Here is a 22,873-nt window from a genome sequence, read left to right as displayed (position 1 = left end):
GCACTCTGAATGACTTCTCCGTGGCAGGACTGAGGGGACACCTGCACACTGCAGTGCTGTGCCCCTGCCTTGCAGTATGGACAGGAGGTGCTCTCCGTGCATGCACAGTGCTGTGTAGGCCCAACATGAGTTTCATTTCTAGTGAAGACCAGACGTGGACATGCAGTTTGGGAAGCTTGCAGGATTGCTGCAAATCAAACCCCTGTCCATCCCTGTTTGTGTCCCCCAAGAAGAGAGCTCAGTGCAGAAGCCAAACTTCATGTGCTCTTAAAATTAAATGGTCTAACTCCTAGAATGCTGCTGCTTTTGTCTTCCTTCTACTGTGATTTATAAGCATGCAGTTTAGCAGTATTTCACTTGTGAGAAATTTTGTCTGTCTCTTTCAGTAAAATGCCGGCCGAACTATGTTGAGAATGGTCATTTCACCACGTCAAGAACCGAGTTCCGTTTAAGGGAAGTGGCCCCGTATAGATGTAATACTGGCTTTGTAACTGCAGGAGGACAAGACAAAGGAGTGACACAGTGCCAAGAAAATGGCTGGACTCCACCTCCAAAATGCATCAGTGAGTACCTAAACGTGTCAGAGCTCCCTACCATTGTCCCCGTCATAGAAATGGTGTCCTGTGGACTCAGAGTTTCGCCATCCAGATTGGTGGAGTTTTCTTATTGGGCAGAGACTCAAATCTCTGATCCTTCAGAGGTTAATCATTCTCAGGCTCTAGGACATACAGAGAGAAAACATAAAGGTATTGAGTAAGGTGGGGAAAATCTAGTGTCTTCATGGTGACCTATGTTTTTGGATCTCTTTTACTCATTAAGTAAACAGTAATCACTGACTGTTCGGTGATTCTTACATGAAAAAAAGTGCATTTGCTCAAATTTACTCCCAATTTATGAAGAAATGCCTGTGAAGCAAGGCATTCAGCCAAGAACTTTCTTTAAATGTGACCAAACTAGGGACAAATAGGATTCTTTATTTGAAACTTCTTTCCTCTCCTGACCAGGGGTATAGGACTGTTTTTTAGTAACTGTCTTCCCAAGAATTATTTTACCTCAGTTCTTGCTGTAGAAGTTACTGGTTTTAAATTTACTTCCTTCTTCTTTAGAAAAATGTACTTCCTTTCTTCTTTAGACATATGTTATGCCAACCAGCTGATAAATGGTTATTTCCCAAGAGGCCGGATGGGTTTTTACATAGAAGGTGAAAGAGCTACATATGCCTGCAACAATGATTTCCATGCTGAGCATAGAGTCGTCACATGCACAAGGAATGGCTGGTCTCCTCATCCCAGATGTATCCGTGAAAGTGAGTGTGCTTGTATTTTGTTGAGGTTTCTGTCTAAAAGCAGTAAACACATCGTCATGTGACCCATCACTACTGCTTAGTAACTCTAAGTCAAGGTTCTGTACAATGGAAAGGCAGTGCTGTGATTGTCCCACCTGTCCTCCACAGCTCTCGTGTCCCTGTGCTGCTGAGGTCAGTCACTATAAGACACGCAGAGTGTACCCCTGTAAAACAGCCACACGTGGCTCCTCCACATATAGGATGTGAGCTCTGGGATGGGAGTCATAATCCCTTTGTCTTCCCTCGTGAAATCTTGTTCTAGCATAGCTGTGCAGTCGTGAATAGCAATTATTTCCCTTGCCAGACTCCTTTCAGGCTTTGGTAGAGATCAAACCCCTGTCCATCCCTGTTTGTGTCCCCCAAGAAGAGAGCTCAGTGCAGAAGCAAAACTTCATGTGCTCTTAAAATTAAATGGTCTAACTCCTAGAATGCTGCTGCTTTTGTCTTCCTTCTGCTGTGATTTGTAAGCATGCAGTTTAGCAGTATTTCACTTGTGAGAAATTTTGTCTGTCTCTTTCAGTAAGATGCCAGAATAACTATTTTGAGAATGGTTATTTCACCACGTCAAGAACCGAGTTCCGTTTAAGGGAAGTGGCCCCGTATAGATGTAATACTGGCTTTGTAACTGCAGGAGGACAAGACAAAGGAGTGACACAGTGCCAAGAAAATGGCTGGACTCCACCTCCAAAATGCATCAGTGAGTACCTAAACGTGTCAGAGCTCCCCACCATTGTCCCCATCATAGAAATGGTGTCCTGTGGACTCAGAGTTTCGCCATCCAGATTGGTGGAGTTTTCTTACTGGGCAGAGACTCAAATCTCTGATCCTCCAGAAGTTAATCATTCTCAGGCTCTAGGACATACAGAGAGAAAACATAAAGGTATTGAGTAAGGTGGGGAAAATCTAGAGTCTTCATGGTGACCTATCTTTTTGGATCTCTTTAGCATTAAGTAAATGGTAATCACTGACTTTTCGGTGATTCTTACCTGATAAAAAGTACATTTGCCCAAATTTACACCCAATTTATGAAGAAATGCCTGTGAAGCAAGGCATTCAGCCAAGAACTTTCTTTAAATGTGACCAAACTAGAGACAAATAGGATTCTTTATTTGAAACTTCTTTCCTCTCCTGACCAGGGGTATAGGACTGTTTTTTAGTAACTGTCTTCCTAAGAATTATTTTACCTCAGTTCTTGCTGTAGAAATTACTGGTTTTAAATGTACTTCCTTTCTTCTATATAAAAATGTACTTCCTTCTTCTTTAGAAAAATGTTCTTCCTTTCTTCTTTAGACATATGTTATACCAGCCAGCTGATAAATGGTTATTTCCCAAGACACCAGATGGATTTTTACAAAGAAGGTGAAAGAACTACATATGCCTGCAACAATGATTTCCATGCTGAGCATAAAGTCGTCACATGCACAAGGAATGGCTGGTCTCCTCATCCCAGATGTATCCGTGAAAGTGAGTGTGCTTGTATTTTGTTGAGGTTTCTGTCTAAAAGCAGTAAACACATCGTCATGTGACCCATCACTACTGCTTAGTAACTCTAAGTCAAGGTTCTGTACAATGGAAGGGCAGTGCTGTGATTGTCTCACCTGTCCTCCACAGCTCCCGTGTCCCTGTGCTGCTGAGGTCAGTCACTATAAGACACGCAGAGTGTACCCCTGTAAAACAGCCACACGTGGCTCCTCCACATATAGGATGTGAGCTCTGGGATGCGAGTCATAATCCCTTTGTCTTCCCTAGTGAAATCTTGTTCTAGTATAGCTGTGCAGTCGTAAATAGCAATCATTTCCCTTGCACAGACTCCTTTCAGGCTTCTCTCTGTGCCACCTGCTCCTTGTTCCTCTTGCTTCCTTTCCCATTGGCATCATACTGGCAGGTGGGAGTAATAGGAAGGTTACCTCTCCAGTTCCTTTCCAGCTTCTGTTCCTGACTTGCACCAAGCCTGAAATTGCTCTAATATCTCACAGGAGCTTTAAATATTTAGACAATTATTTCCTATGGACAAAGAAATAATTCAATATAACTTTTCTTGGACTGTAAGAATAGTTTTTTAGGCAACAATTCCACACTGATAGAGACTCTTACCATCTAATGTTTTGGATTGCCACCCACTGAGATTTTGACCTAGCAATGAGCAAGACAAATGAAATTTTCTGATTCCTAGTGTTAGCCAATTATGGGCATCACTGTGAAATTTAAACTTTTGCAGGTGTTGCACTACAGTATCATTCACCCTGCTCCCAACAATAAATACATCCTCTAGTGTTCTTCAAAGTGCTGTGGGTTTTGGGCTTTTTTATATCCTTGTTTACTTGGCTCTCTAGTATGAAAATATTTCTATTTGTTGTAGTGTTAATTTCTTAAAATGAAGACGCTCCTTGACAGAATGATAAGTAGTAAAGAATTTAATACTCTGTGCATGTTTTCTTTCAGAATGCAAGACCAAAACAGCCAACCATGGCAACTGATTTCCATCCATTTAAAAAATGTATTAAACATTATATATTAACAATGGATCAAACATTCTATATAAACAATATATTCAATTAACAAGGTATTAAACAATATATTAAACATTAATGTTTAGGTAATATTAAATGGCTTAAACAATGTATTCCAAGTGACAGGAAATCAGTTACAACATTGGGTCTGTCTGCACTAGTGTTTTATTTTGCAAGAAGGGGGCCTTTGGTAGAGATTTGCTTTGGTCCTGCAGTATGTGCACTCTGAATGACTTCTCCGTGGCAGGACTGAGGGGACACCTGCACACTGCAGTGCTGTGCCCCTGCCTTGCAGTATGGACAGGAGGTGCTCTCCGTGCATGCACAGTGCTGTGCAGGCCCAACATGAGTTTCATTTCTAGTGAAGACCAGACGTGGACATGCAGTTTGGGAAGCTTGCAGGATTGCTGCAAATCAAACCCCTGTCCATCCCTGTTTGTGTCCCCCAAGAAGAGAGCTCAGCGCCGAAGCCAAACTTCATGTGCTCTTAAAATTAAATGGTCTAACTCCTAGAATGCTGCTTCTTTTGTCTTCCTTCTACTGTGATTTATAAGCATGCAGTTTAGCAGTATTTCACTTGTGAGAAATTTTGTCTGTCTCTTTCAGTAAGATGCCAGAATAACTATTTTGAGAATGGTTATTTCACCACGTCAAGAACCGAGTTCCGTTTAAGGGAAGTGGCCCCGTATAGATGTAATACTGGCTTTGTAACTGCAGGAGGACAGGACGAAGGAGTGACACAGTGCCAAGAAAATGGCTGGACTCCACCTCCAAAATGCATCAGTGAGTACCTAAACGTATCAGAGCTCCCTACCATTGTCCCCGTCATAGAAATGGTGTCCTGTGGACTCAGAGTTTCGCCATCCAGATTGGTGGAGTTTTCTTACTGGGCAGAGACTCAAATCTCTGATCCTTCAGAAGTTAATCATTCTCAGGCTCTAGGACATACAGAGAGAAAACATAAAGGTATTGAGTAAGGTGGGGAAAATCTAGAGTCTTCTTGGTGACCTATCTTTTTGGATCTCTTTAGCATTAAAATTTGGATCTCTTTAGCACCGAACTGACTGTTTGGTGATTCTTACATGAAAAAAAGTGCATTTGCTCAAATTTACTCCCAATTTATGAAGAAATGCCTGTGAAGCAAGGCATTCAGCCAAGAACTTTCTTTAAATATGACCAAACTAGAGACAAATAGGATTCTTTATTTGGAACTTCTTTCCTCTCCTGACCAGGGGTGTAATATATTAAAAGACTTAATTTTCCATTGTTGGGATGCTGAGGCTCATAATATTGACCAACTTTAGCTGCTATTTTATCTTGTCCTTTTATTTCACACTGTCTTTACCTAGGACTTTGCGGCTTCTTTTCTGACCCCTCACAAATGATCACGGCAACAGGAGTACAAACCATTTGCTATGACACCAAAAATAATAATAATATGTAGCAGAAGGAAATAATTGAACCTAGGCAAGAAGTATTTATGCTAAATATTACTTCTAGACACATATTTCTGAAGATTATTGCAATAGATAATATGTGAACATACTGCATATTCTACATGAATATTCTGGCAATGTAGAATTAGTAATGTTTCAAATATATCGACAGGGATGATGCTTCCAAAGGACCATGTTTCTGGATAACAAAATGCACTTTGTTTTACTCTACAGAATCATGTAAAGCACCAGAGGACATTTTGATTCACCACACAAATAAAAATGTGTTCATGCCTGAAGATACAATTCAGTATTCATGTTTGGAAGGATATGAAACTGCAAATAATATGCCAACTGATACCACAAGGTGTGGCATAAATGGTGAATGGAGTCCAGCACCCGAGTGCCTCGGTGAATATTTTTGTGTTTGTTAATTAGCCTAACTCTGTATGCACTCTGTGAACCTTTTTTCTTGAAGACTTTCTTTGGTTTTGTTCTAATCAGTAGCATTTCATGTACTTTCTGTAGGGTGCACATTATATATTAAAATATTTTGTCTTTGTAGTAATAGAATGTGCAATGCTGACATTGCCCAATGGAGATTTTTGTCCCAAGAAGGGTAAATACCCCAATGGAGATGTTGTGAAATTTATCTGTGCAAACAAATTTGTAAGAGTGGGACCTGCCTCTGTTCAGTGCTACTCCTTCGGATGGTTTCCATCACCACCAGTGTGTAAAGGCAATTATTTTGTTAACTTTATCGCAGTAGGAAATAGAATCATAGAATCAGCCAGGTTGGAAAGGAGCTCTGAGATCATCAAGTCCAACTCTTGATTTTTTTTTTTAATTTTTTTTTTTTTAAATCCAGTCCGGGTTTTCCCCCATTCCGTACGCAGGAAAAATCAAGTCTGGGTTTCCCCCCATTCCATGCTCTGGCTAAAATCCAGTCCGGGTTTTCCTCCATTCTGTACTCCAGTGGAAATCCAGTCTGGCTTTTCCTCCACTCCCCCCAAAAGCGGCCCCAGGCCACCTCCCCCAGACAGAGGCACCACAAGGTGCCAACCCCCCAAGGAATGAGGATGCCTTGGTCCTGAACACTTCTGCAGACACTTTCTATAAACCAGTCTTGTGCCAAAAAGCAACCATCCTGCCTTTATCTCTAAAAGGCCAAGAACTAGACCTCTTGGGATCATTTCATGGTGTTTTCCTATTTTGTGTGAAAGATTCTCAACAGTTGAGCTTTCAGTGTTGGAATTTCTGCGAGCTTTGGTTATGCAATATGAAGTTATGAAGTTCTGCAGTGACTGAAAGCGAGTTGGCAAATGGCTTGCACAAAATAGTAATCAGGTTATTGATTGTAATGTTTGAAAAATTATTTATTATTCAAATATGCATAAATAAGGTGCAATATGGCAGCCAGGAGTGATTCAGTTGAGTAATGTCCTTTCTTACTATATCCTTAATGTCCTATGTTTTGCCACTGCCTAATGTTGATACCCCTCAGATACTGTATCCTATGTTCTTTTTTCTAATCACATGATATTGAAGAAAAAAAAAGCTGGGCTGGAGATGGCACAGAACTGGACCCAAGCAAAAGAAATCCAGTGAAGGATTTTCCTGTGAAATTCTTTAGCTTCATCTAGTAGGATGAATCAATTCATGCCGAAGGAAAAATATATACCTCTGTACTTATCCTTTTTAAGGTAGAATACAACTTACTGGCATCTGAAAAGAGTTTCTTGTGCTGGTGCTACGCCCTTTCATGAGGCGCATGGGCTTTCATGAAGCTTGAGAGGATGAAGGGACCTCATATTTCTGACTTCCCTTTCTTCCCACTCCATCAATTCCCTTAATAGGAGTTCCATTCACTCCATCAAAACTGAATTCCTTTTTTATGCCCTATATAGATCACTTGCTATGTGATTTTTAGAACACAGGTTGTTATTACTTGCAGAATTGTCAATTTTTTTTTTTTTTTAAGAATACTAAAGTTGCCATCCTTGTAATACTTTTTTTTTTTCCTTGTAACAAACGTGGGTAGAGCCCTTCCCAAATCTTAGTTTGCGAAGCCTAGCCATGATGATGATGAATACTTTTTTTCTCTTAAAACTTGGTTGGTTTTATAAAGCACTTCTTCTATCATAGCAGGCATTGACAGTGCATGGAAGTAAGAGACATGAGTGAGCCAGGATCACACATATCTGTTTGTGATCTCCAGCCCAACATGAATCCAGATATTCAAAGGCATAAATCAATGATCCGTTTAACCTGTTCCACTGATTTTTCTTAACTTTAAACAACAAATTCAATGTGTTTTATATTGTACTTTACTGTGCTTAAAGTACTGAGTTCAGAGCATAGATTTGATCTCTTGATTTCAGTGAAGGCCAGAGGCTGTGGACCTCCCCCTGAAATTACCAATGGAAATGTTGCTGGTGGCTCTGAGGAACAGTATCAACATGGGGACAGAAAGCAGTATGAGTGTAAAATGGAATTTAAATTGGTTGGATCAAAGGAAATAGAATGTGTTGATGGACAGTGGTCACCTCCTCCCTCTTGCATTGGTAATCTACTTTAACACTACTTATGAGAAGTCTGTAATTCCCTGTAAGCTAATACATCACAGATATTGTCACAATTAACATTACATATTTGCAGATATGTTATGTTCAAAATCATGTTGTGAATGAAGAGTCAGGAAAAGCCATTACCTTTTCCTGTCACTACCATTGCAACAGTACTATTTGTTTTATTATGTCTTACTGTGTTATGCATTTGCACTCATCATTAGCAGGAGGATGCTGTTATTTACGTAAGATTATCATGAACAGGTAACTGCAGTAAAGCAATAGAACATAAGTTACTAAAGAAAGTGTAGTTAAGCAACTGCAGTCTTTTTATTTACACAGAGTGATCTAAGATGGCATATAAAACTTTCAGGTAGTCTCTCAAGAGTTGTGTGCTTATTTGTTTGTGTAGTATATTGCATAATGGAGTCTCAGTTTTGACTGGAAACATTAAATAGTATCCCATAGTCTGTAAATCAGCATTATTTATTACTTATTATTTATTACTTAGTTGCCTGTATGTCTTGAGAGGATCTCAGTATATCACTTGTACTGATGGGCAGTGGTCAAGCCCCCCCGTTTGCCTAGGTATGTGGAAGCATGTGCTGGGTGGCCAAAGGCTGTGTGACTGCTCTTCTCTTCTTTTTCTCAGACCCTGAGGGCAGAACTTGTGCAGCAGCATTTGTGCTGGGGCTGTGATGCTGGCAGGGCAGAACAGTAGCAAGCCCTTCTTTTATCCCCAAAGAGTTTCTCTGAAAGTTAGCTCGTGTAGTCCTTTCTGCTGCCAGGAGGTCTGCAAGGAGAGGACTTTGGCTATGAGGGGATCTCCACCTCTGTGCAAAGCTCCTGAGGGCTCCCAAGCTGGGGATGCTGCTACAGGCAGCAGGCTGTGAACAAGGAGGAGCGATCTGAGTGTGTGGCAGTTCTGGTGACATCCAGGTGTGCATCTGTGACATGGTAATGAGAAAATAAATTTAGAGAAGTACAGAGCAGAAGGGAAGGATCTCAAAAAACAAGTGGTCAAGTTCATTGGTGCCTGGTGCCTTCCTCACCTGTGCACCATTCTTGCCCTGTGTGACTGTCAGACTGAAAAGGCTTCTCCACAGCTCTGTGTGGCATCTCAGCCATGATCTTTTTTCCCTTTTAGTCTGGCTGTGAATGTCTTTTCTGTGGCAAGTAACAGAGGATGAGAGTAAATAGCTGGAAGGATTTTTTGATGCAAACAACTTCTGTAGGCTCTAGGGGCAAAACAGTGGTGTGCCTGTATGAAATGCTGACACTCTTCTCTTCAATTTTTCAAGTGGCCTGTACAGCATCAGAAGAAGACATGGACAGAAACAATGTTGAGCTGAAATGGTCCAGAGAAACCAAGCTGAATTCCACATCGGGTGACTATATTGAATTTGACTGTAAAGCAGGATATGTGAAAGAGCAAGAGCCTTCCCACTACAGAGTCCAGTGTGTGGAGGGGGTGTTGGATTACCCACGATGCAGGCCGGGCAGTAAGTCATCTCCTCTTCAGGCACAGATTAGCTGCTGTGTTGTTGTATTTTTAGTGCTGAAAGGGGAGCAAAAAGCCTTTCCCTTTCCTGGGGAAGTGCCTGGGGAGGAGCCAGAGTGCAGAACTCTGTTGTAAGCTACAGGCAGGGAGGGGCAGCAAGAAGCCATTGGCCAGCATTCCTGAGCTGGAAAGACTGCTGGGGAAAGGGCACAATGGTTTCACAGCCTCAGTTGTCCAGTGTGAGATCTACAGGCAAATAATGAAAGTCCTTTTTTGCAGGGAGCTGTACAGTGAGTACGGACCATATGGAAAGCAACAATATTCAACTACAGTCACACCAATCAAGAACTTCCACCTATCGCTCTGGGGATTTTATTTTCTTTGAATGCAAAAGCGGATACCGACAAGTTTCAAGAGCTGAGAAATTTAGAGCACAGTGCCTGGATGGAGTGATTACATATCCTACATGTCAATGTAAGTGCACAGTGCTGAGGACACAGGGTGGGAGTTGTAGGAGGCAGTTTTGATGAAATTGCCTGACCACTGCTCTGAGGAGCCTCTGTGGTGCCTGAGGATTGGTATTCATGACTTTCCCCCTTTTTTGTCTTTACACAGAATCGTGGTTTGGATAAATGGAAATGGCATGAAAGAGCCAGCTGTGGAAATGCAAGAGCCCTGAGCCAACCCAGTGATTTGAGCTCAATTTTCCCTGGTGTTTCCCATTTTGCTGTGCTCTGTTTGCAGCTTAGACAATGTTCTGCCTTGGAATTTGTTATATTATTTTTATTATTGGATGATTGGTTTTGCATATTATCCACATCCAAATGGTTGTGCTTCCATTTTATTCCCTCTATACTGATATCACTGTTATTTTTATTAACAATTGTGTCCTGAAATAGGCTGGCTTTGATGGCATACTGAGACAAGAATTAAAGCTTGTGAGTAATTTGATTCTCAGCACTTGTCTATTCCTACTTTCTTCTCCACATGCTTGCCTGGAAACTACCCTGGGGTCACAGCTGAGTGTCCTGAGTAGCTGATCAGGAGGAGCAAGTAAGTGGAGCCCACAGCTCCATCTGCTCTTCACAAACAAGGACAAAGTGCTTGTGGAAAGCAGCAGCAGCCTTGCTGTGGTAACTGTGTGCTAATGGAGTTCATGATTCCGAGGGGAGAGAGGAAAGCAAGTAGAGTACAAATCAGGCGCCCTAGGAGAGCATGATTTTGACTTTTTTAGGAGACTAGTAGGTGGGATTGCTTGGGAGTCATAGAGAAATCCAGAAAAGCTTACAGGCTTGAAGGACAGAATCTTACAAGCACAAGAATATTCAAGTTTGGTCTTCAGGAAGAAAAACACCAAGACTGGCTTGATGAATTCAGGACTTCACATAGATCTTGAAGCAGAAAAGAAATCAATGTACAGGAGTTTGAGGCAAAAACAGACTAAGCTGAGCTGTCCATGGCATTGACTTGGCATGTATGGATAACGTTAGGAAAGCTGCAGCTGACCTAGTGACAGTTGCAGGGACATCAAGGGTCAGAAGAAGATATTCTACTGCTACACTAACATTAAAACAATACATACAAAAAATGTGGTGTGTGACTAAAAGGGTGATTAGTGACAGCAGGCCCACATGAAGCTCAAGTACTCGAAGCATTCTCAAACTTCAGTAACAAGATGCTGTCTTCATGTCTGCAGTCTGCCTCATCCTGCTCTCTGCTAACAGATGCACATTCAGCCTATTCAGAGGAAGTGGCAGGCAGGAGTAAAGGAATTCTGCTTCCAAAAGATGTTCCAGCAACTGACTTCTAATCCCTCTCTCTCTCTTTTCCCCAGTTTGCTCTTTAAAGAGAAGGGTATTTTTACATTTAGCAAATATTCTTATGCTTCATCCAGAGCTTCTCAAAAGAAATGAGTCTGGGCATCAGGCCCAACTTCATTACATGAAATATTTTAAAGCCAATATAAGTTGTTGAAACTTCCCTGGGACACAAGCTTATGTCGGTTAAAACAGGGCAGTCTGAAGCAGCACATCCAACACTCAAAACTTGAACTGTTACAGGAATTGCCCTGATCCATGAATTTATACCAAGACCAAAGTCAGATTCCTCAGTTATGTACCACAGAAATGAGAACTTAACTGGAAAACAGAAATTACAATCTATACAGGGTTTTGCTTAAATAAGCAGAATTTATCTATTTCTCAAATGCTTTAATTTCTTTTTTGTTTTATTTATTCATGTAACACTTGCAAAAACCTTGGAAACCCATACAGAACACCATACATGCACTGATTTCACAGACAGATGGAGTTTAGACATAAAATACAGAAGAAACCCTTATAGTGGCTATTTTATTAAAACCAGCTAAAATGGGTGCAAGGCAAACATTGTCCACATTCCTGAATTTTCTTCATATCTTCACTCACACATGTTCACAGGCAGAGCCTTAAGGATACCCATATATAAGTGTCATAGGAAATCATACGAAGTAGTTGGATTGGATATTTTAATATTCTGAATTATCACTCTTAATATTTTAACAACTCAGTAAAATTTGCATATTATTATGTTTTAAATGGTCTTATAGATCCCTTAAAGAATTTTTTTAATACTTTCTCGTTTATCTTGTTCCTCAAACCTTGTCCTTTAGAGTCTCCTTACCTGTGAAAGGAGACATGAGATGCTGTTAAGATGTACAAAGTAACAAGCCTCTTCTTTCTCACTGTCAAAGAACAGCTATACATCCATTCGAAGGGCATGAAATTAAATCTCCATTTAGGCATACTCTGTAGTCACAAAATCACTCATGCTATCAGAATCCTCGCAAAGGGCACTACTTTGCTCAGCGTCTTCTTGTCGTGGCTCAAGTCCTGCAGATTGTGATGCATCCCCAAATTGAGCACTGTAGGCCTTGTAAAACTCCTTCATCCCAAATTTTCCACGTGTATGCCAATCTTGCATCCTTCTGCTGCACTGCTAATCCTCACACCACAAAGCACTTGCACTTCCCTCCCCCTTCAGCTCAGACCCAGCAATGCAACTGAACACTCATTTCTCAAAGCTGACTGTAGTGATCTTGAAAATATAGGCCATCTTAATTCAGGTGGTAACAGCAGAAAAAGAACATGTACATACCTTTCCTATAGCCTTTCCTGGAGTCCAGACTTATTTTCCTCTTTCAACACACCTCGGATATGTCAGCTGTCCTCTCTTACACTGTACTTGAAATAAAGTTGTACCGGATTCTGCTCCAAAATGGTTCTGTTTACAGTAAAATCCAACATAATCCCCGTGGTAAAAGTAAACCTGATTTGCATAGAAGCCTTGCAGCAGCACATTATTTTTCTCCATTTCATTTTTTGACAAAGTACATGGTTCTAAAGGAAGAGAGATGAAGACAGACTTTTTAGTAGGGGCTGTAGCAATAAGACAGAAGGTAATGGTTTTAAACTAAATTCAGCCTAGATGTAAGGAAGACATTTTTACAATGAAGGTTGTAAAATACTGGATCAGCTTTCCCAGAGAGGTCATTCCCCATTCGTGGAAACATTCAGTGTCAGGCTGGACAGGACTCTGAGCAACCTGATCCAGCTGAAGATATCCCTGCTTATTGCAGGGGGGATGGACTTTAGGGGATGGCCTTTACAGGTCACTTCCCAAATGTTCTGAGTCTGTGAATTATATAGAGAAATAGGAGCTGATTTATCTTATCACACCTACCTATACAAACTGGTGGCAAAGTCCACTGCCCTTTAGAACAGTAGATTCTCTCAGATCCTTCCAAAAAATGATAGTTAGAGCAACTATACTGAACTGAGGAACCACTGTCATACTGGGTCAGTGGTGGGAGAATAAGAGCTCCATTTGCAATAGATGGTGGAGAGTCACATTTTTCTGTAGGAGCTGGAATAACATGAAAAACAATTGAGAAACATTCAGCATAAGAAACTAACAAAGCAGCAGCTTTACCAGAAATTGGGGGCACACAAAGGATTTATTTTTATAGTTGTCTTTCTACAGAGCTTTCAGTCCTCTGGGCTTGGAGAAGAGGTTCTCCCTCCTTTCCACAGCCTTGCCCATCACAGGAATGTGAATCATTTTCCCATGCTTGGATGTATTAAACAAGAGAGTTGTCTTGTGCAAGATATCTGTGCATATCTGTGTTGTTGAAGCCTAAACATGTATTATTTACAACAGACTGTAGGCCTGCACTGCCAAAGCAAATTGTTTCTAAACAGAGCTAAGACTGATTCATTAAAAAGGAAGGCAATAAAAAATTATTGTTTTACCTTGCATAACACATTTTGGATATTTCAGTCTGCCATGGTCACACTGTGTCCTCCCAGGAGACAGAATGGTAGTGTGGAGAAAATTATATCCCTGTTTACATTCAAACTCTATGAGATCTCCATGTAGGAAAATTAACTCTTCCTGTCTCCATTTCAACTCTATGTTGTTGCTGTCCATATCAGTTACATTAAGAGTGCATGGTTCTAGGAAATAAAAAACAACCTTAAGTGATTTCTTAGCTCCATTTTGGAGGATCAAAGAAAGAAATCCAAATCAATAGTTCTAAAATGTTTCTGAATCTTGCGAGAAAAAGAAAAGAACTATTGATGCATAAAAAATACAAATCTAAAGAAATGGGCTGATGTAGCAAAAAAAAAAACATGCAAAAGGAAGTCTAAACTGGGAACAGTAAATCACAGGAAACACATGCTTATGACAAAATTTGGATTTTACATGCATTTGTAAAGATATGGCAGCATAGGTTTACCACTGAAAAAGAAAAAATCTTCTTTACTGTAACTGGAAAGGACTTTTTATATGAAAATAGCCGTCCATCAAAATTAACCTGTCAGATTTGACTGACAGGTTTGGTAAGCCCTTTCAGGATGGTAGTACCTGATACACAGTAAGTTTACACTGCTACCCTAAAGAAGTGATTTGACAATTCCTTTTTCTTTGCTTTTTAATTTGTTTTGTCTCCATGAAAAGAATTTCAAGATTTTCCAAAAATATTTTGGAAATTTTGTGTTCTTCTTTGGGCTTTTTCAGGTTATTCAAGGTCAATATTGCTTTGGATACTTTCTGACAGGTTTCTTAAAGCTTAGTGCCAGGATCACATCAGGATGACATCAGCTTCCCATTAGATGGTTAACCTCATTCACTTCTGAAACCACTTCGATAAAGCCTGACAGAGGGTCACTTATAAATTTCTACAAGTTCCATGAGAATCACTGGCTGATAGAGGCCCTTACTAGTGCTTTGCTGAGGAAAAGGCAAGGAGAACTCAGGTATTAGGCAGTCTGGTGACTGCAGCATAAAAATAAACTGGAATGGATATTTTCCTGAACCTAACTACAGCATGTGCTCTTTCTGGTCTGATTAGGTGAGGGTTGAAAAGAAATCTCAGAAAACATGGAAGGGATGATGTGGCTATTTGGATGCTTAGGAGAAAAATAAGGCTCACAGGATTTCATTATTTCACGGGATTTGTTAAATTTCAGTCTTCAGGTTAAAAATGCTGACCTGGGCCTTTCAATCCAGACAAGGTAAATTTTCTTCATTTAGAAATAAGTAATTAAAACTGAATTGGTCGTTTATTTTCATTTTCACAGTAGCTTACAAATTTAAAAGGGAGCCAATTTAACAAAGCATGTTAGTAAAATAGGATTATTTCATTACAGGAGGGAAGGAAGGATAAACAAACAGCTCTAGTATATCACCAGAAGCAGTATTCCTGCTAGCATTGGTAGATTTCTAGTGGGATTCTAGACATTGTTTTGAACAGCACTGAAAGACAGAAAGAAATTAACTGAATGAAGAATATGGAAGAAAGAAATTGAAAAATCCTCCTAGGTAACAGGGATAGCTGTGTTCTAGAAAAGCTCACTCAGGAAAACAGGGGAATCTATTTTAGTAGGGGGTTTTAAGAACAGGCCAGAGGACACCTAGCATGAGACACCTTGGTATATTTGGTTTGGTTCATCCCTCTATTTCTGGAATCTGTATTAACCCAAATGAAAGAAAAAAGGCGGTAATGAAAAGATTATTTAGAGGTTCTTTCCAGTTTTCCATTTCTATATTACGTGTGACAAAACTTGCTTTTTCTTACAAGACTTACCTAAGCAATTTGGTTGTTCTGTCCAGTTTCCTTGATCACAGTAAACAGTTCTAGGGCCATCCAAAAAGTGGTAACGCTGACAACCATATTCTACTGAGGAACCAGTTTTGTAACTTGCCAGTAATGGACCAAGGACAGCACCATTTTTAATCACAGGTGGAGAGGTACAGTCTTGCTGCATTTCTGAGATGAGGTAGGGAGATCTTGGTTATATTAGAACAGTGTTAACACTGGTAAAAGTATTAGACCAATACTAGACTGAGCCAAAAAACTACATACAAGTAAAATGTAAAGCAATAAAATTTCTTTTCCAAATTTCATTTTCAGAAAGTCTAAACTTGCGTTGCTGAATTACAGACATGCATTTTATTTCCCTCTGCAGGCTTCATTTATGTCTGCTTTTGACTCTTTCTGATTTACATTCAATACAGATTAGTTCTTTTTCTGTGATGAGACCATCTGTTACTTGTAACACCATTTATTACTTGAAATGTTTCACCCATGTATGGTTCAAAATGAATGAAAGAAACCCCACTGGAACTGTTAATCAAAGGAACACCAAATTTGCATGTTCAAATAATATTAATGGGTAAAAAAATTATTGAAAGCAAATGCTAATGTATGAAATAAAATTACAAATACAGAACAGGCTTATTGTAGTTTATAATCATTACAAACAAGCAACAATTTAATTAGTTGAGACTGCTACACTGACATCTGTAGCACATGCAAGCATTTTCAAGACCAAAGAATTGTCTTATAGGAAAAGACAGTAGTCATAAAATGCCTATAATAGCATTAGAGAGTTCTTTTTGAATAGAAAAGGAATGTTCACCTACTCATTTCTTCATTGCCATGTGTTTTGTTTGCCCTTATTGCTGCATCTGACTTCAGTGATGGTGGGGCCTCAGACTCCTGTTTATCCATAGCTCCTGTAACCAGAGCAGAAGCACAGAACCAGTTTTCTCAGAAACAACTCATTTTCAAGTACAAAAACAAAGAGACACTGATGCCTTGTAAAATGTAATAATCCAGATCTTCCAGGGAAGTTGTCACAGATGTCAGATGAACTCACTTAGCTCATCCTTTCTCTGTAACCTGGGAACCACAGATTGACTGCAAAATATGCAGCACTTTACCTCTCAAGCCTTTTAACAGAGGAAAACAAACAGTTTTGCAGATATGGAAACCGGGGCTCTCCAGAAAATTAAAGCACTGTTTGAAGAATCATTTCTATTCAGTTGTCATTCTTTCACAAAAGTACTAACCAATACAAATAGGGGGTGGTGTCCATTTTCCTTCTTCACACTGGATTTCCTCAGATCCTCTTATTTCAAAGGTCCTTTGGCACTGTATGCGAACTTTGTCTCCATTATGATATGTTCTTCTAACTGTGGTGATATGCCCATGAGGAGGAAGTGGGGGTGGAGGACATTTATTTTTTACATCTGAAAATAAAAAATGCATATTCTTTTCTCACCAAAACCATGTACACAATCAAGTTTACTACACACCATGCAAGCTGATCACTCAAATGGCATTTTTGGCCGATCCAGAGTAATTTCTTACTCCCGTTTTCTTAATAAAATGGGAGACCAGACCAAAAAAGTGATTCTACACTCCACAAATATAAAATAGAGGTACTATGCTATTGTACTGCTATAAAGAAATTTGTAATTTCTCTGCATAGACTTAATAAAACGTTCTTTAAAGGACTTCAGGAAATAGAGATTTCCTTTACTCTCCATTCATATAATATTTAAAGCAGGTTATGTATTAATTCTAATGCTACAGAAGCAGCAATAATCATAGCCCATTTCCTATCCCCAAATTAAGTTTGCAATTAGTGTATCCTCACAACTAGATTTAGGCCTTGTTTTCTTCCTCCTGAGCATCCCCACCTTCTCTGCACTCGCTCAGGAAAAGTTCCTGCTATGTCATCAGAATAAATACAGGGCTGGGGTCTAAGCTAATCTAAATGTTGATTTCTACTGCTTTCTGCTCTATATCTCATCTGGTTCACTAGATCTTTCATTCTTTTGAAAGTTTCTTTTCTGAGACTCCATTATCCCCCAATGACTGGAGAACTGACAGCAGTTGCTAAAGGTGTGTTTCTGTCTTCAGAACAAATGATCTTTTAGTCAATTCTGTTGAAAACATGTAAAGTTCGGTGAGGCTGTACAACTCTGAAAAGTACCACAAGCTAAGGAGGAACTTGTTATAAATTTTATTTTTAATTCCTCTTTAGAGGCATGTTCCCATCCCACAGGGCAGGATTAAGCATGTTTGGTTAAACCTTCATGTAATTTGAACACAGTTAAGTGAGCTTCAGGGCTAATAAATTCCCTGTAATTGTTCATTCCTGCTTCTCCAGGACATAACATAGAGAAACAACAGTGAGAGGCAGTATCTGCTGGGTTGCTAGAGCCCACTGAAAAGTAATTCCATTTATCACTGCCTCCCTTCCTGCTACCCTGGGTCCCTGCCCTTTGGCCAAAACTTGGTTTATGTTTAGACTAGGAACTGGTAAAAAACCTGTATTTTTATTTTGGATTCATAAAAGCATTCGATGTAAGAAGGTGTTAGTTTTTCACAGTAAAACTATAAAAATAAGGTACCTTCACACACAGGAGGGTCTGGATGCCACCCGAAATTATAACATTGAATTAAGTCAAATTCAGTGACAGAATAATGTTTGTCACAGAAGAAGTGAACTACATCTCCCTCTTCATAGATTTTCTTCACAGGATAGAAACCTCCATGAGCTACTGCACTCAAAGAGGAGCAAGTTATTCCTAGGAAGAAAACACAGCAGTGAAAACCAGCTGAGGAAGGCTTTCCACCTCCAACGGCTGGTAAAACAAGTCTCTTTTGTTAACTTGTAGAATTAATCACATTCCAAACCAAATTATTTTGCAGGCCATGACCTACTGGTGCAGTTTGGAGTAAGGGCCCACCCATATGTCAGACACACTGCTGCCTCTGTAGCGCTCCCTCCCGCCGTACGATATCCCTCGTCGCACCGGTACAGCAGCGTTTCGTTCACTCGAAGCTCCTTCTGGGCTGTGAAGTAGCTGCCGTGATGTAAATTGGGCACTTGACATGACTCTTAAATAAATAAAGCATATGCATAATATTACTTGCTCTCTTCGTTTCAAGTAATTAATCTAAAATTTTTCTGAGGAACGCTTTAAAAGGGGTCATATCCCGCGCAAAATCTTGGCAAACAATAACTACAAATGCAGTTGTTTACATGAGTTTTCCAGTCATCATTTGGAAAGAAAGTTTGTAGGGCAATGGATTTATTTGAAACTATTTGATTTCATCTATACTGATTCCGTCCACATATAATTGTATCTAAACCAATTCACAAAACTAGCAGCATGTGAAATCTGACAACTTCTTTCCAAGAGCTACAGCTGAGAACTTGTGTCAGGAGTATTCAAATGACAACCTAATACAGGCACTTTGACCCTACAGCTACAGCAAGGACAGTGGAACTATATACATCTACAACTGATTATAAAGGAGAAAAAATGCAGAATCCTACCAAATTTTTCAGTACAGCTTGGCTGGAAGGACCATCCTTCTGGTTGACACTGTACTGTATCTTCAGTACCACCACTTGGAGTGTGATAGCCTGGATTACATTTGTATTGCAATTTCTCATGGATTTTGAAGTACATTTCTGTGCCATAAAAAAAGCCATTTTCCAAAAGAGGCTTGCTACATTTTCCTGAATGAAAGACAACAGCTTGGTTAGAAAGAAAGAATAGAACATCTTTCTTCTCTGGTAATGAAAAGGAGGGCTTTGCAACTATACTGATCTGATCTTGTTCTCTTGACCTGTTGAAGAAACTCTGCTTTAATCATCAAACAATACATCGAACAAATGGTAACAACATGGAATACGACCAAGGAATCTAGAGGTAGGAAAGCCTCGAAAGGATATACATCTGAGGGACAACTATTTATTAGTTTTCCAAAACTAAGGAAACTGGGCAACTTTCTTGATGTTCTTATAGAACACAAATGGTTAAAAGCCCTTAAAATATATATTATTGTAAAAATATTCCATATATAAACTTATGTAGTTCATATACATAAAGGTTTGATTTCACCTTGTCCTAGCTTTTACAAATAATCCCTTCTGCTATGTGGCTTCTGTTCCTGTATTTTCCAGGAAAACCAACAAGAAAATTTTCCTGCTAGAAGGACAAGGAGGTGAATAAAGCTAACTCACTGTAGCATCGTGGCACTGGAGACCATCCTTTTGCTGTACAAGTTATTCTTCCATCTTGAGTCCCAGTTTCAGTTGTATAACCCACCATGCAGGAATAGGAAAGCTTTTTGTCTTTATGCATAGGGAAATAATAACTTTTGAAACTGTAATAGTACTGGGCAATCTTCCCATTTTCTATGTGTGGCAAGTCACAAGGTTTACCTGCAAAAAGATAAACATATTTCTCACTAAATATCGCAGCCCAGATATTAAATAAGTTAATGCAAAAACGTTCATATCAGTTTGACTGATTTGGGCTTTCAAACAAGGAGAATGAAATTCTGAATACTTACAAGAATGAGGAGCCTTTTAAGACTTGATGAAATTAAGATATATTACAGTTTTATCAGCTTTTGTTCTTTAGGTTCACAGGAATATCAGCTGTAGATTGAAACTTCCTAATGTGAACTGGGCAAAACTGATGCAGGACACATTTATTTTACTCTTTATTTCATCCAGAAGCATGAGTATCCTTTGCTGCACAAACATACCAATGCCTACTGTAAAATCCAGTGAGAGCAGTGTCGAGATTAGCTGTGCCCTGGCTCCTCAATTCTGCAAACGTTATCAGAAAAGTAGGACAAACTGCCAGGAGACAATACAGGAGTTAAATATGCTTAAGAAAAGGAACTTAGGAACAGTCAAGAGAAAAGAAAGAAGTGGAGAGTAAGCAAAGAACAAGCAGAATGGCAATAAAAAAACCCCAAACCGGTAACAGAAGAAAACCTTTAAAAAATAGTGCTGAATATGACATTAAGATACTTAAGAAAACAAAAACAATGAAACCAAAGCAACCAAACAACAACAAAAACTAAACCACACAAATAAAACCTCAACCAGAAAACAAACTAACAAACAAAAAAGAAAAAAGCTAAGCTTACGGATTTCTTAAAATTTTATCCTCTGGGTCTCAAAAATTCTCTCCAAGGGAATCTAATCTAAAGAATTCAGTTTTAAAAACTGATTTGCCACCTATGAATCTCATCGTAATTGAGCAGAATTTTCCCACAAGTTCCCGCTGCTACATTCACCTGACACAGAACCAAAAATAAAAAATTATTGCTCCCTCACTCAATGCCACTAGGATTTACTACATTTGTTAGAATTTTCTGCAAATTTAGTGGTTTTAATAAATAGAAAGTGCCCAGATAATTTCCTCACACAGCCACAGTATCACATCTAAATAAAAAAAACAAAACAAAACAAAACAAACCCCTAACCTGAGGGTAATTAAGATCTGTACGAAATTAAAACATTGCTACCTACATACTTTTTGACTTTCTAAAGGGCATCAGTTTAATTTCAACTGCTTTGCATAAGCACAAAAGTCTAGTGAAGAGAGGTAGTTGCAACAAATATGCTGCAGTTCAAGTGGTACATAAACTATATAAACCCAGGAATCTTAATCAATGCTGAAAATAGGCATAGGAAATGTAGAACCACCCCACATTAATTTCTGCATGTTCCCTTTAACTTCCACTGGTTTGCTTTGTGGCAAAGGGAGAACACTTCAATCACCCAGACACTTTGATATATAAAATGTTTTAATAGTACAGAATTCAATTTGTGTAAGTACCTCAGAACAGCTCAAAGACATTTCAAAAGAAACCTCTTCTGAACTGAAGTCTGAACCTTTCAATATTACAGCTTTGAAGCTTAGGCAGGAATCAGCAACAGCTGAATTGCAATAATCAGCCATATCACAACAGTGCTTTAAAAAGCAGTGTTTACTCAGTAAAGAGATGAAGGTTACTGCACTTAATTTACCTAGAATGCATATTCTAGATTCAATGTATTTTAATAACAATAGAATTCAGTGTATTTACCTTCTGCAAAGAGTTTGCCTGAACACATCGTGACTAGGATGAAAAAACAGCTTTTAAATCTCATCTTCATTACTGTCTCTATCGAGAGTTTCTACCACCTGTGAAAACTCCCTAAGTATTACTTTTGTAAATAATTAACTGAATTTTCAAAGGTATTCAAGCAAATACCTTCTTTTCTATGGTACTTTGCAACAAGTTAATTAATTGAAAAAAACAATTTTCATTTATTTTAGTTCTCCAAATACAATAACACCAGACTTGCAGGATTTTACTTCCATTTGACATAGTTTGCCATCAGCAAAGAGAGCAGAATTTATCATTTTACAGTGAAATCAGGCAACAAGCTTATGGAACAATTTAAACTTATTGAACACTGTTCCCCTCACAAACTTCTGAGTTCCAAGTTTAAAGGGCATTCTGTTATCAGATTATTTACTTTGGCTGAAATAAGAGGAACTAGACAATTCCTCCATCCTCCAGCCTACCCCCTGATAAACCAGTCAATTGCATTCTATAGATATTAATTCTGGAGTCTTACATTAAGAACATAGCCACTATCATTATCTGTCTGTTGAGTTTTGTTGTACACAGCTAGCCCTTTTCAAGTATTTAAAAAAAAATAAATTAACCTCATTTACAATGCATTATCATGTGACTGATTAATGGCATCATTGGAGATATGATGCTTAAATTTGGGAGTGAGAGTGTATAATTTTACAGTTTTCATTTTTTTAGCCTTTCTCTAAGAAAATACAATTCCAAGGCAGAAGTGAACAGAATTAAAAAGGATGCTGTGATGAACACCATCTCTTCAGCCAGATGAGATGCATGCCTGTATGTATTGTGCACTTGATAGGAAGAACAAATGAGATGCATGCCTATATGTATTGCGCACTTGATAGGAAGAACAAATCACCTCCCCTAAAATATCAGGTGAGAATTTCTAAATTTACCCTTAAAACATCCTGTTGTTCCACCACAATCTTGCAATGTTTTAAAAAAAAAGAGGAATTATAATTTTTTTCCTGCTGTCATACATGATCCCTCAAGACCTTACTAAAAAGTAGACTCAAGCTCACCCAAAACAGCCAGTTTTAAAATTCTGTGCCTGTGCCTCCCTTCTTACCCATGTCTCTAGATCAGACAAGACATTACTCTCCCACACAAAAACCTGTTTTTAATAGAATTCTGCAATACTTATTCAGAGTGAAGAATCCCATGCTATTTGTAATATCCACAGTTGTGTAACAATGTATCACTGCACTAATGAAACTTCCAG

General features: G+C 39.1%; 2 protein-coding genes across 4 annotated transcripts in view; one reads left to right on the top strand and one right to left on the bottom strand.

The window, feature by feature from the left end:
* CFH (complement factor H) overlaps nt 1-10,316 on the top strand; it is a 54,286-nt gene extending 43,970 nt beyond the window's left edge. Inside the window, exons 26-36 of the mRNA XM_032696758.1 lie at nt 387-563; nt 1,133-1,306; nt 1,866-2,042; nt 2,636-2,809; nt 4,462-4,638; nt 5,526-5,702; nt 5,857-6,030; nt 7,673-7,855; nt 9,160-9,360; nt 9,639-9,830; nt 9,975-10,316. Coding sequence (XP_032552649.1) covers nt 387-563; nt 1,133-1,306; nt 1,866-2,042; nt 2,636-2,809; nt 4,462-4,638; nt 5,526-5,702; nt 5,857-6,030; nt 7,673-7,855; nt 9,160-9,360; nt 9,639-9,830; nt 9,975-9,991 — 1,823 coding nt within the window. The 3' untranslated portion in view covers nt 9,992-10,316. The remainder of the gene's footprint in view (nt 1-386; nt 564-1,132; nt 1,307-1,865; nt 2,043-2,635; nt 2,810-4,461; nt 4,639-5,525; nt 5,703-5,856; nt 6,031-7,672; nt 7,856-9,159; nt 9,361-9,638; nt 9,831-9,974) is intronic.
* Nucleotides 10,317-11,369: 1,053 nt separating this feature from the next.
* Nucleotides 11,370-21,722, bottom strand: LOC116790687 (coagulation factor XIII B chain-like). 3 transcript variants are annotated; one of them, XM_032695883.1, is made up of 13 exons: nt 21,595-21,688; nt 20,062-20,245; nt 19,730-19,930; nt 19,037-19,222; nt 18,418-18,594; nt 18,105-18,281; nt 16,755-16,934; nt 16,326-16,418; nt 15,487-15,669; nt 13,649-13,852; nt 13,080-13,262; nt 12,495-12,736; nt 11,591-12,020 (listed from the first exon to the last, which is right to left on the bottom strand). In XM_032695883.1, the coding sequence occupies exons 3-12, from the start codon at nt 19,848-19,850 to the stop codon at nt 12,525-12,527; spliced, it is 1,716 nt and encodes a 571-aa protein (XP_032551774.1). In that variant the 5' UTR covers nt 19,851-19,930; nt 20,062-20,245; nt 21,595-21,688; the 3' UTR covers nt 11,591-12,020; nt 12,495-12,524. The 3 variants fall into 3 exon arrangements, with proteins under 3 accessions (XP_032551773.1, XP_032551774.1, XP_032551772.1); XM_032695882.1 differs by lacking the exons at nt 11,591-12,020; nt 20,062-20,245 and adding an exon at nt 11,370-11,497 and having other exon boundaries at nt 21,595-21,722; XM_032695881.1 differs by lacking the exon at nt 20,062-20,245 and having other exon boundaries at nt 21,595-21,722.
* Between the last annotated feature and the right edge of the window lie 1,151 nt (nt 21,723-22,873).

The sequence above is a fragment of the Chiroxiphia lanceolata genome, chromosome 9 (assembly GCF_009829145.1).
Source record: "Chiroxiphia lanceolata isolate bChiLan1 chromosome 9, bChiLan1.pri, whole genome shotgun sequence".
Taxonomy (NCBI): domain Eukaryota; kingdom Metazoa; phylum Chordata; class Aves; order Passeriformes; family Pipridae; genus Chiroxiphia; species Chiroxiphia lanceolata.
The sequence above is the reverse complement of the archived record's forward strand: the minus strand, read 5'-3'. Positions and strand labels throughout refer to the sequence as shown.